We start from the raw sequence: 12,317 nt of genomic DNA, 5'->3' as shown, positions 1-12,317 counted from the left end.
TTGCCCTCAAGTCTTTGCCACATCCACCACCTGTATCCACGCATATGAGGTGCGTTTCTGAGAGAGAACATCAGGTCTGCAGCTGGCCTTCCCCATCACCTGCTGAACACAGCTTGGATTTATAACTGTGGCAGCCTACGGTATCTGTCTGCCTAGCCAGAGAATGTTCAGCGTTTTTACCCGGGCTACACATGCCAGTGTTCGGGGTTGGGTAAGTCAGTCTGTTGGTCCACCACTCAATCCCAGGCTGATATATCTTGACCATAATTGGATGGATTGCCATGGAATACATTACCCACGTGTATAATCCACAGTGACAGGATTTCTTATGTCTATGACATTTCAATCAGGAGAGTCAGGTGAAGAACAGATTGTTTATTATGATATGTGACCATAAAGTCTTGACAGAGTCTTTGACGCTTGGACTTTACCGGGAGATTTGTAACCGAGGGTCACAAATGGTCGAAAAAGAGATGACGCATAACATGGAGCCTAACAGAAATTTAAGGTTAAGCGATTGAATCAATGCTTGGCCATGAATGTGTATAGAGGAATAAAAGAGCTGCAATGACTCGGGCAGCACCGAGTCACCGAGTCACTTTTTTTTTTTTAGCTTAGCCAGCAATAGCTTGAGGACAGAAATGCTGCTTGCAATGTATAGGCCTTAGTCAACAATGGCTAATGGTCAGGGAATAGTAACCAGTTTGAGCTGAGACAACATGGCTTGTGTACTGTAAATAACCGGTATGCCATCCTATAGATTTTGCCAAGTTGTAAGTCTCCATTGCCTGCCCCTTTAATGAACTACGGTTTTGAACTTTGAACTTAAATAAATATTATCCCTGACAGACATCCACAACAATGACTTATTCATCTACATTGTTGGTGAATATTGTTTGGTTAATAAGCTATTGGCTTAGCACTATTACCACTACTTTGAACTTTGGCTAACTTTAGTTTTAAAGGGTCATTTTGCAGGATACCACCAAAGCCTTTAAACTCTTAATGAAACCTAGGTTGTGGTATTTGTAATGGAAAAGAGATCATATAAATTGTACAGTGCTGCTCAAATCTCTCAATGCTTACCAGTTACACCAGGTCACATCTGTTTGCTATCGGCTAATATTGATTTAGTTTTGACCGTTCAATGTGTAGTTTTTAGCAATTCTGGGACTGAAATATAATCACAGCGCTAACTTCCTGGTATTTCACATCAAAGAATGAGATGAACTAGCCATTAATTAAAAAGATGTCAGCGAGGTATTGAATCCCAGTAACAACACGGACAACTTCCTTTCTTTTCCATGTGGTGGCGGCTGTGCAGAGAGAAATGGGAGTTACAGTGAGGCAGTAGAAGGAGGGGGGTGAACTCTTGTCAAGACAACATGTGAAAGTCATATCGCTGTGACAGACTGAGTGCTCGGAAACAAGCGAGGGCAAACCAGAGATGGATGGGGTGGCGTCATAATCAAAAATTCCCTTGGGTCTTTGCCACGGTGTCTGTATGTGCTGTGCTTTCAAGTAAGCAGCTCCTAGTCTGATCAAATACAGAGCCAGCCAACAGCTCTGAGGCTAATTGCATTAACAGTCACAGGACAGAACACATGCTCGCTGCTCTGCCCTCCTCCTCATGATAGCAAGCGTTTGCGGGAAAACACGCGAGCACGGGGTAAATCATACGGCCTTGACTTTGAGAAATCATGTTTCTGATTTGGGTTACAGCAGGATTTTCAAGTCGTTTTTAAAATCATGAAGTCTGCTGAACAGAGTATTAACTTCTGCGGTCAGAGAAGTCCTGTTTAGAGCTACACTGAAAGGTATTGCAGTCCTAGGAGAACAACTTTAAACCTTACCTAGCTGTGGTCATTGCATGTATACTCTCCGTCACGTCTCACCTGTGCTTTATTCTTTCATACCAATTGTTTATTAGTGCTTTTTCTCTAAATAACAATGTAATAGTCAAAAGCACTCAAATAGATTGACATTTAGAGCCTAGCTGGAAGGTAACGGTGCAAAGAACAGCAATGTGCTGTCAGAGCTAACAGTGTTTACTTGAGAGGTGACTAGCGGGTGGGCACTACGCTTCTGCAATCTTCTGTAGGGCAGGACTGCGTTATCCGCTGAGCTAATAGTTTTTTGCTTCTACATTAATGCTTTGAATACCTCATAGACTACCTTTGAATACGTTGGTTAGATGAGGGTCGCATAATTTTTGTGTGGCTACAGCGAAATAGGCTGTAAACACAACATTGACATAAACGACCAACATGTTAGCTAACGGGTACTTATTAAAACACCCAGCAGAGTGGTGAGACTTGGCAATAACAGTAGTTGCAGTTGAATCGCTCCGTAGAGGAACTGCAGAGTGTGGCAATAATGTCTGTGGTTTTTGTTGAGCAGGACGTCTTTCACATTACACCCTCCTTCAATCCATTGTTGAGCAAAATACTGATGTCGTGCAGCTTTAACTTTGACCTTGCAAACAACAGCCACTTTTGTCGTTGTCTACTCAAGCTCAATTCTGAGCTTAATGGTAACGATTGTGGCTCTGGCTCACCAATCTGTGAGCTTCATGAAACAACAAAACACTGTCCGCTCTCCTTGTCCCAGTGCGTGAGTGCAAGGGCTTACACTGAGCAATGGCTTATTGCCATGTATTTAGTAACTGCATGGTAGCGACATGTGCATAGATACAGCAGAGAAAACAAACAGGAACGCCCCAGCCTTTAACATGATGGAGTAATCAAGAGTTGCTGGAAAGAATGTCAACAACGGGCCAAGTGCATGCGGGACCCGCCGATGGAAGGAATAAGTGAGTGCCTCGTAGAGCACGCAGTCACATTAGTTGCTTGGGGTTTAATTGCCCTACAAAACTTCTGTTTCGACCTTCTTGTTCCCGAGGAGTCATTGCCGAAGCAAGCGCCCTCTCTTCCGGTATCGCTAATCTTCCCTGACCGCTGCAACAGCTGTGGGTGAAACGCCTCAATGGAAGGCCTCCTCCTCATTACATGCCGAAGGAGCTTCGAGACTTTTCCCACCCCGAACATCGGCAGTCGTTAGATTCGAATGACAACCTTTCCACTGAGTCTTGAGCTCCGGCGGCCTAATCAAGACCATCCAGGAGAAAAGTCCTTGTTAAATCTGCTCTGTACTCATGCATGGGCGTTGGTGAAACGTTCCACCGGGAGCTGGGGGGCTAGTGATCTGCTCGGCTCTGCTGCTGCCAGGGAAAGCCTGAGTCAGACTGGTGGAACGGGGCCTCACCCAGACAGCCCTCCTTCTCAATGTCCCTCCCTTTCTTTCTTTCTGTCTCATTTTCTGTTTATCCTTCTGGATGTCGCTTTTTTCTCAACGCTACTGTACTTGTTTTCTCTTCCTGTCCTTGTCTATGTCTTTCCCTCTCATTCACACCACGTTTTTCACGTTTGGAAAAGTCACATTGAGCAGTGACAACACGGCGATGGCTGTGTTTGTCCACTGGCCTACACAGGAAGGATTCATGCTTATGTCATATTCTATTATTTATTTTTGTTCAACGTTCCTTTTTATGCGCTATTAGATAAAAAAAACAAATGATTTAAAGGGTGAACTTACTTAAAATTATGTCTTTGTCCAGCTAATAGTAAGAGTCCTTGGCCAACAGACAGCAGTCACAGGATCATGAAGGTAATAAAAGCCAGAGCACAGGAAAGGGACGAGACCAAGAAAAACATATTAGCCTCAAATACAGACAGATAACTTTCCCGTGCTTGACAATCCCTAACAAACAGAGACGTAACTGTTGGCATGCGTCAATGCGTTGCAGGGAATGTGGCAACCCAAAGCTCTAAGTAACACATACCCACATGGACCAACACAGGCACCAGAAAACGAGGGGAATTCCCACTCCCCACTGTTCAGCCCGGTCCCTACATTAAAGGTGTGCATCTCACATCAACAATCATGTTGTTTTGTTACCATAAACCATATGTCTGCTCTGTGGCAGCCCTCCCTTCCTTCCTGGCCCTTGTCATTAATAGCGAATTAAACGACGCTTCCTTGGGCCGACATCTGGTGAACACGGCTTACAACTAAAGGTGTTACTTTTAGAAGTAGCTTCCGTGTAATTACTTACGAGCAACATCAAAGACGTCGGCCATTCTTTCCATGTTGAGGCGTAATACTTCACGTGCTACAAATTTGTACCAAACATTCCTCAGTAATGTCCCTTTGTCTGCTACTGGATAATAGCCGGTGAGGCTGGGGAAACGACCTAAAAAAGCCAAAGTAGTACCGGACTATCATCATGATTCCCGGTTAGATAAAAGCATTCCTCAGCTTATAAATCAATGTTCCCATACTGCAGTTCTGCTCGGCTCCACTGGTTGTTTTTTTTTAGCATTGTTCAGCTTGTTGTTTCAGTTTTTAAGGCGCACACGTTTACTGATTCGATTGAGTCTCTGGGCTCTCATCAGATTCATATCCAGCAGCTTGAAGCATTATGCCACTAACATGCTGTTTCAATTGCAATGCTTGAGATGTCAGCGCATGGCAACGCAAAATATGCATATTATCATATCTCTTGGTTGAGTATCTAACATGTTACCAGTTTGATAGTAAATTGAAGATCTTAAGAATTTCCAATTTCTTTCAAAGGGAAACTTTGCCAGTTTTCAACCTTGCAAACTGTTACTACGCTTTGCCGTTCTACTGGTGCGATGTTGCAGGGTGAAATATTGCCAAATTGATGACATTTTGCTAGCTCTAGTTCAGGTTTCGCTCTCCGCTAGCAGTTGCATTCGTGCAAAAAAAAAAATCCAGACATCTGTCATCAATATTGGATGTAGCAGAGCTGATGCTGAAGTTATCTCTTTATATTTATATTATGCATAGAATAGCCAGAGATGGAGCAAGTTCAAGTGGATAGAGTTCTGCAGAGTAAGAGGGTGAAGCATTTTACCTTGATGTGAGTCAGCAGAGAGACGGGTCAAATACATTTTGGCAAAAGGGGATTAATGCAAATATAAAGGAACATTTCGTTGTATTCATTCCAGGTAATATGATTAATGGATATATGTCTTTTGAGAGATTAGTTTACGTGACAGGAATCAAATAGTGATCAGCACTTGTTTTCAACTGTCTTACTGTATTAGTTTGAAAGTTCACATCCATATCTCCTCGTATCAGCACATTAACACCGAGTTGAACTCTTGGAATTAACATGATTTATTGGCGCCTTGAGTTGAAGGACTGCGCTGGTGACTGATAACTGTATCTCCACGCTGCTGTTGACACAGTCTGACTTTGGAGTTTCCGTGGAGTCAATGGATTCATTCATGGCACATTACTTTCTCTCCCGTCGCAGCTGTAGAGGGAGTGTGTGAGTATATACTGTGTGTGTGTGTGTGTGTGTGTGTATGTGAGAGGGAAAGAGACAGAAAAGGAGGGAGGCAACTCATATTTAACCTGTAACTTGAGAAGCTGATAACAAGGAGCGAATGAAGGAAAAATGAGCATGTGAGGAAGGAGAGTTTGTGTGTGTGTGTGTGTGTGTGTGTGTGTGTGTGTGTGTGTGTGTGTGCGTGTGTGTGTGTGTTGTGAAAGCGAGAGGACGACAGTGAGACAGAGAAAGAAAAGAGCTGTGCTTTTGTTTCCCGTGCTCATGTCCCATTCCCCCTGATCTCCCTGGGAAATTCAGTTCAATATTTTTTCCCCCCTTTCTCGTTTACTCGTGTGTCTCCCCTCGTTTTGGGAGGAGGGCGAAAAAAAAAATGGACTGAACAAGAGGGGAGGAGAAAATCCAGGCTGGGAAAGCGAGGGAAATAGCTACAGCCGGGAGCCAGACTTTGACTGCTTATTCAGCGTCCAGTGCTGCACTGCGCCGTTTCCAGTTGTGGGATGTTGTGGGATCTGCCTTTGGCTGCACTTCTCTCCACTCTCGCGCTCACATAAAGACGCTTTTAGACATTTTTATGCTCATTTTCTTGGAGGACGAGGAGGAGGAGGAGGAGTGAGAGAGGGAGATACTAGCCAGACCTAGAGCCCGGAGCCGCCTGAAACACACACACACACACACCAACTCTCTCTCTCTCTTTCTCTCTCTCTCTCCGACACACACACTTGTACACTCCTCCAGCTCCGCGCTGCACCAAGGTAACAGTGAGTGGATTTAGCTTTAGCCATCTGGTCGGAGCGCGGGGAGAACCTCTCTGCTGCACTGAGGGGGGGGGGGAAAGGGAAAAGGACGATGCAGCACTAAAACACACAGAGAGAGAGAGAGAAAAAACCCCAACAAAGAGTGAAAGAGAGAACGACACGCACTCTGAGACAGGATGGCCACCGCAGTGTTTCAGGTAAGGAGTGTGGTTGTGTGAAGGGGGTGTCGGGGGGGGTTGGAGATCTGCTGCCTGTCTGGTCCTGGAGCTCCTGGCTGTCCCGAGCGCAGGCTGTGCTCTGCTCGGCTTCACAGACTCCACATTATGGATTTGCTTCATTTGAATGGGGAAAAAGCTTGAGGTGCTCTTTTAAAGAAAGGGAAAAAAATGTAAGGCATGTGCGGCACTGGAATGGTCTGTTACTGCATGTTCTGCCTTTGCACATGCAACTATAGACAATCCATTTTTGGAATGTGCGTTCTTCTGGATATGTGTTTTTAAAGAAGTGACAACAGCGCAGCACTGCCTCTGCGTGTGTCCCGTGTAGCTGGCACGGACAAACAGGACTGTGTGTGTGAAAGGAGCATGTCAGAGCGAGAGGTTTGAATCTGCGTTGGGTGTATCACTGTAGACGTTTGTCTGCATGTAATGCGAAGAAGCACTGCTTGTTTTCTAGAGAGCTTGCGTCTGTGTGTGTGTGTGGTCTCCTCGGCTTACCATGTTTTGTGGTCGGTGGCCCACCGGTCATGGCTGGAATGACAGCGGTGGCGTTACGTCTCGTCTCTTCTCAGCCCCTGTCGAAGGCGCTTCAGTGTGCGTTTTACATTCACTTTACGGTCTGAAGCTGAAACCCTTTCTGACCCAGAGGTCAGAGCACAGTTTGAAGAAGAAACCTCCAACACACATCTCTGCTAGAAAGTCATACTTTCATCTATGTAAAAAAAAAAAATCTATTATGCTTTCCACGAGGAAGAGAGTGGGAAAAAAATGTGTTCATCTTCTTCCACTGATTTCAGTGTAAGTGTGTCTGCAGCCATTCACTCACAGCCGCAGTGGTGTTTCATAATAGGACCTTCCTTACAAAAAAGTTGTTGCACAGAACACGTCGCCCGAGGCGTGAGAAAACCCGACTGCACTTTTGGAATTTTTGGCACTTAGAGAGAGTGAGTCACAATTGCCTCCAATTTGCTTCAAATTTGGGAGAAATGGAATCAGGGCAAACTGTGAGATGCATAAGATTTGCAAGGTTAGCACAACGGTGATCCCTGTCATCCCTGTCCGTGTGGGTGTGTCTGCGTTCTTAATGGATACTTGTTTACGAGGATGTTGTGCTGCCAGCACATTTTACGATGTAAGAGAAGCCTCAAATTGTGTTCAGTCCTTTTAAATATGACTCTAATAGACGCATTAATGTACCGTAGTTCAATGGGGCTGTTAGGCCATTGGTGGTTGCTGCTATCTTCCTTATGGTGTTGTAGTTATGAAGGGGTCTTGCACAAGTGAGTGAAATCAGTCAACGGTACATGGCTTACATTGCCCCCCTGTCACCTTCAGCGCCGTGCATTGTAGTACGTACACTGTCACTTTAAAGGTTTCCATACGGCACAGTGTGCACCGCAGACTGTATTGAACATGGCAGCCTCATTGTATGCCAAGAGACCCAGAGGCCAACCCGTGCTCCTCGCTCACACACTCAAGAGAGCTGAGGGGAAACTGCAGAGTTGTGTCATAATTCTGTGTGGGCTCATCACTATTATCATCCAATCCTTAAACCACTGAATGTCAATGTTCCTGAGACCAAAATATCCTGAAAAAGTTTCATATTAGTCTCGTATGACACTAACCCTAAAACAAAGTTATGTGAAGCGCAAGGTCATCGCTTACTTTTGGTTCCACACTGGTCAGGAATAGACGTCTCTGGGGTGAAACTCCTCCCACCTAGATGTCCTTCCTCGTCACCGCGTACACGTTATTGCACCGTGAAACTTTCAACAACGATCGCTTGATGTCCGACGTCGCTTCCTCCGACCGAATGCTGAATCATTTACATTCGAGGTATCTGTGTTTTGCAGAAACGCACTACGCTGACGATCTTTTTTGCCGCCAACTGCAGCATTTGATCCATCGTTAGCACAACACCTTTTTTATATGCCGTAATGTGCCGTATTTGACATCAAATTTGTCGTCACCTGTATGATGCGTGACCCACACATTCCTCGTCAAACGTAAATGTAACACGGCACTGTTCTGCCCGGACAGAGGCGCATCACCCAATGATTGCTGGTTGTGTGGGAATGGCGCACATCCACTGGCAGGGAGCCCCCGTGCCGGACTGGGTTTCAGAGAAGACATTTTTCATCATTACCATCTGCCAGGGAAACAGTGCTCCAGTCAACTCCCCCCCCCACCCCGTCTTTCCTTTAGGCAGCTCATGATAGATGCCTAACCGCAGACACACACACAACCGCACACGCAGCCAGGACGGGCACGCAGGCAGTGTTGGGCAGTTTGGGAAGGCGTGTGTTGAGTGACTATGTCTGCGTGTGTGAGTTTCTGGGATTAGGGATAAAGCAGTGGTCTGTGGACCATATAAAACCACCAGCATGGATTCTCATGCTTCTCTGCTGATGTAATCCATCCTCGGTGTGTGAGTGTGTGTGTGTGTGTGTGTGTGTGTGTGTGTGTGTGTGTGTGTGTGTGTGTGTCATTTCTTGCAGACACAGCTTAACCTCTTGTATGGATGTGTTGTAAAAAAAAAAGTTTAGTTTTTTTAATTATTTCTCCTCATCGATACAGAACATACTGACCGCGCAAATGACTTGTTTCCCGAATGTCTCTCAACACCTGTTTTATACGAATGGAAACCCTTTTCACATCAATATATGGCGTTATGTACATATCCCATGTCCTACAAATTATATAATATTGTTTGTTCTGTCCTCGTAAAAGAACTCTGCAGAACTGAAATGTGTGCGCAGCAATTCATTTACACCCTTTGTCCTCTGGCCCGAACGCTGGCACAAGCTGTGAACCCACGATACATTAGCAGCGTAAATAGTCTGTAGCCGTGCCAAAGCATCTTGCCCTACAGTTAGGCTTTTAGTGTGATTAATAGTATCCAATGAAGGCACAGTAAAAGCGTCACGTTCCGCAAGGGCGTCGTATGTTTCACTTACGCTAGTTTCTTAGCAGGTCGTCGGCATGTATGAGGAATTGCTGTCAGAGGAAGGTGTTTAAAGAGTGCATGAAGGAACATATCCGGAGACTAATGTTGCAGTTAAAATGAACAGTGGAGTCCTTTTAGAATGAACTGCTTTGAGGCTGGAACAGCTTAGTACCTTTTGGAGAAGTGACAAAGACCACCAACATGGACAAAATCAGGCCTCCTTCATTCACTTGTAACGAATGTAATGTGTTTGGTTTTGTTTCTTGTCACAATTCAAGTCGTTATTTCTGCCAAACTTGTGCGTCAAATCAGCTTTTTGACGTTGGGATGACTTTGTTGGTTTCCCCCTCGCAAAGATCTCAACTCTAAAAAGAAACCACTTACCCACAATGATTGCGTCTCCCCATTTGTCCTTCAGTGATAACTGGTGCCAGTACACTCAGACCAAAGCTTTCTGCAGACCCTCACAGTCTAATACCCCTTAAGTAGAGGGAACTTCTCATAATACCCCTGAAAAAGAGAAACATTATAGCGCAACGTTTAATGGTGGCTAATCTTTGAAATGACTCAGTGCAATCAAGCTTAAAGCCTGGTATAATGGCCCTTTCTTAAACAGCGTTTGCATTTTCATAGTCGTTGAAAAAAAAAGGAGGGGGGGAAGGCAAAGAAATGTTCCCAGCCTGGCATGGCTTTTTCGTTTGACAAGCAGATTTACATCATCATTTGCTGTGCCAACACCAAGATGGCGGTCCAATCAGTTGCTAAACTACCCAACGCGATGGCTCTGCGCTGTCTTCTCATCTCATAGCTCTTGTAAACACAGCGTGGTTCTGTTCTAGAGGTAGACAGCCTCAGTTGACCCTTGCGTCGCTCCGTCTGATGAACGCAGACCTGTTTGGCTTCAAAGCAACTTGATCTTTATTGAATATGGCTCGCCCAATGGATCTCAGCTGGAGTTATGTTTAGGCCTTATGGAGAGTTTTGAATGTTCAGGTCTATAGATTTGTTCAGCCTTTGTTTGGCCCGATGCCTTCAGATGAATGGGCTAAGCTGTGTGCGTCGGTGGAGAGGTAGAATTAGATGCAGCTTTAATCTGGTGAGAGTTCAGTCTTTCTAGTTGGTGAAGCTTTGCGTCAGAAGGACATTAATCTTTGCTACGGAGTAGAGGTTCCTCCACAATCCTTTGTCCTGTGTATAATATGGAACATACGGACACTTGCGTATTATTTTCAACAATTCATGTAGAAGCTGAATTTTCATTGTTTAGCATATTCGTAACTCGTTGAGGATGATTATTATGGATATTAGACAAATTGCTACTTCAAAAAATTGCGATTTGTTGAAGCGTGTGAAGAAATGCTGGTCAACGGTGAACTACGGCACACACAACACACACAACTCTATTTTGAAATGGAGATTGTGTTAAGCAATTATTTGACCTCACAGTGCAATTGCTAACATTTCTGCTAATCCTTAATACATATTTTAGTTTTTCCCAAAATCAATAGATGAAGTAGACATCTACAACTTAGGATATTTTAGTTTCACGGTATTCAGTTCCAGTTTTTACATGAGTGTGTTTGTTCAGCAGGCATAAGAGAGATCATGGTCGATGGTGTCATATCTTAAGAATTTCCCTCCAACACCACACTACTTGGTTTCTCTTGTAACTCTGGATTTAGTTGCTGACTTTAATACTTTGACGTGAATCTAATGGACTTTGACAAGATGCCATCGCTTTGAACCTCTAGGGTCTCACATATTACATCACTGCACACTGCTTTTTTTTTTTTTTTTAGATTTACAGCAGATTTGGAGAAGAAGCAGCTCCTGGCTACGCTCTCAAGGCATCAACTTGCTTTAGATGTTATTGGAAAGTACAGCCACCAGGGTGGAAATGAGGAGATGGAGGCTTTTGCCAGCCCGTTTATTTACGAAGGTTTTCATTTTTTTCATTGTGGAATTTGATAGTATTTGTATAACTTTGATGTGATACTCATAATAACCATTTCTGAACTCTGGTTTCCCCCCAAACTCCGTAACCTTGTGTTTCTTACAATAAATCCAGTCCACAGATTAGTGTGTGCATATTATTTGTAATTTATATGTACTTTTTTCACTGGAATTTGTACTCAGCCTCGCCCAAGTCAAATGTTTTTTAAAGGTAAATTGACATTTTCAGATTATGAAGACGTTTCATGGTAAAGTGCTGGAGAAAAAGTGTGAAATCAGTTAGCTTTGATTCAATCTCTTAAAAACAGCAGTGAAAGTGCAGTTTGATCCCATGCATGTCATCCATGTGAAGTGTGTGTGTGTTTGTGTGTGTGTGTGTGTTTGTGTGTGTGTGTGTGTGTGTGTGTGTGTGTGTGTGTGTGCCAGCGTTCAACTTTTTTCTCTTTACTTATCAAGTCGTTATGTCTCTCTGAGGAATGTTTATAGAAAGCAGACCTGGTTTCTTGGTCCTGCCAGAAAGCCCTCATGTTGTTGTTTGCGTTTCATGGCTGATTAATGGGGAAGGGGGCTCGGTCTCCAACAGAAAGACAGGAAGCCTCGGTGCCAGGTTCCCAAATCTCTCCTTGCAGTTGAGATTTGACCAAATCAACCAGAGTTTTGTTTGCTGAACACAGGATCCGTTTAGTGTTGATATTTTCAAACTGAAAAGACATTCCAAAAATAAATGTATTTAGCTTTGTATCACACTTGCAAAAGTGCTCAATGACAGGTGGTTAACATAGTACCACAACGTAGCATAACACAAAGTAGCGTAATGTAACGTAGCGTAACGTAGCGTAAAGCAGTGTAATGCCACATAGAGCAACATAGCGTAATGCAGCGTAACATAGCGCTACGTAACACAACGTAATGCAACACCGCAACGCAATAAAGCAAAGCAATACAGCAACGTAGCGTAACATAGAGTAACGTAGCGTAACGCAATGTAGCGTAACGCAACGTAGCGTAACGCAATGCAGCATAACGCAACGTAGTGTAACGCTAACGCAACATAAGCCTTGTGA

General features: G+C 44.2%; 1 protein-coding gene across 11 annotated transcripts in view; it reads left to right on the top strand.

Moving 5' to 3' along the window:
- tns1b (tensin 1b) overlaps nucleotides 1–12,317 on the top strand; it is a 150,188-nt gene that overhangs the window by 62,597 nt on the left and 75,274 nt on the right. Inside the window, exon 1 of one of the 11 annotated variants that reach the window (XM_068573145.1) lies at nucleotides 5,723–6,332. The exons of the other annotated variants lie outside the window; for them this stretch is intronic. Coding sequence (XP_068429246.1) covers nucleotides 6,312–6,332 — 21 coding nt within the window. The 5' untranslated portion in view covers nucleotides 5,723–6,311. Of the gene's footprint in view, nucleotides 1–5,722; nucleotides 6,333–12,317 lie in introns of those variants that run through there. 11 annotated transcript variants of the gene reach the window in all.

The sequence above is a fragment of the Clinocottus analis genome, unplaced genomic scaffold (assembly GCF_023055335.1).
Source record: "Clinocottus analis isolate CAN_PGR_092001 unplaced genomic scaffold, fCliAna1.0.p SCAF_12, whole genome shotgun sequence".
NCBI classification, from domain to species: Eukaryota; Metazoa; Chordata; class Actinopteri; order Perciformes; family Cottidae; genus Clinocottus; species Clinocottus analis.
This window is presented reverse-complemented; position numbering and strand designations above follow the sequence as displayed.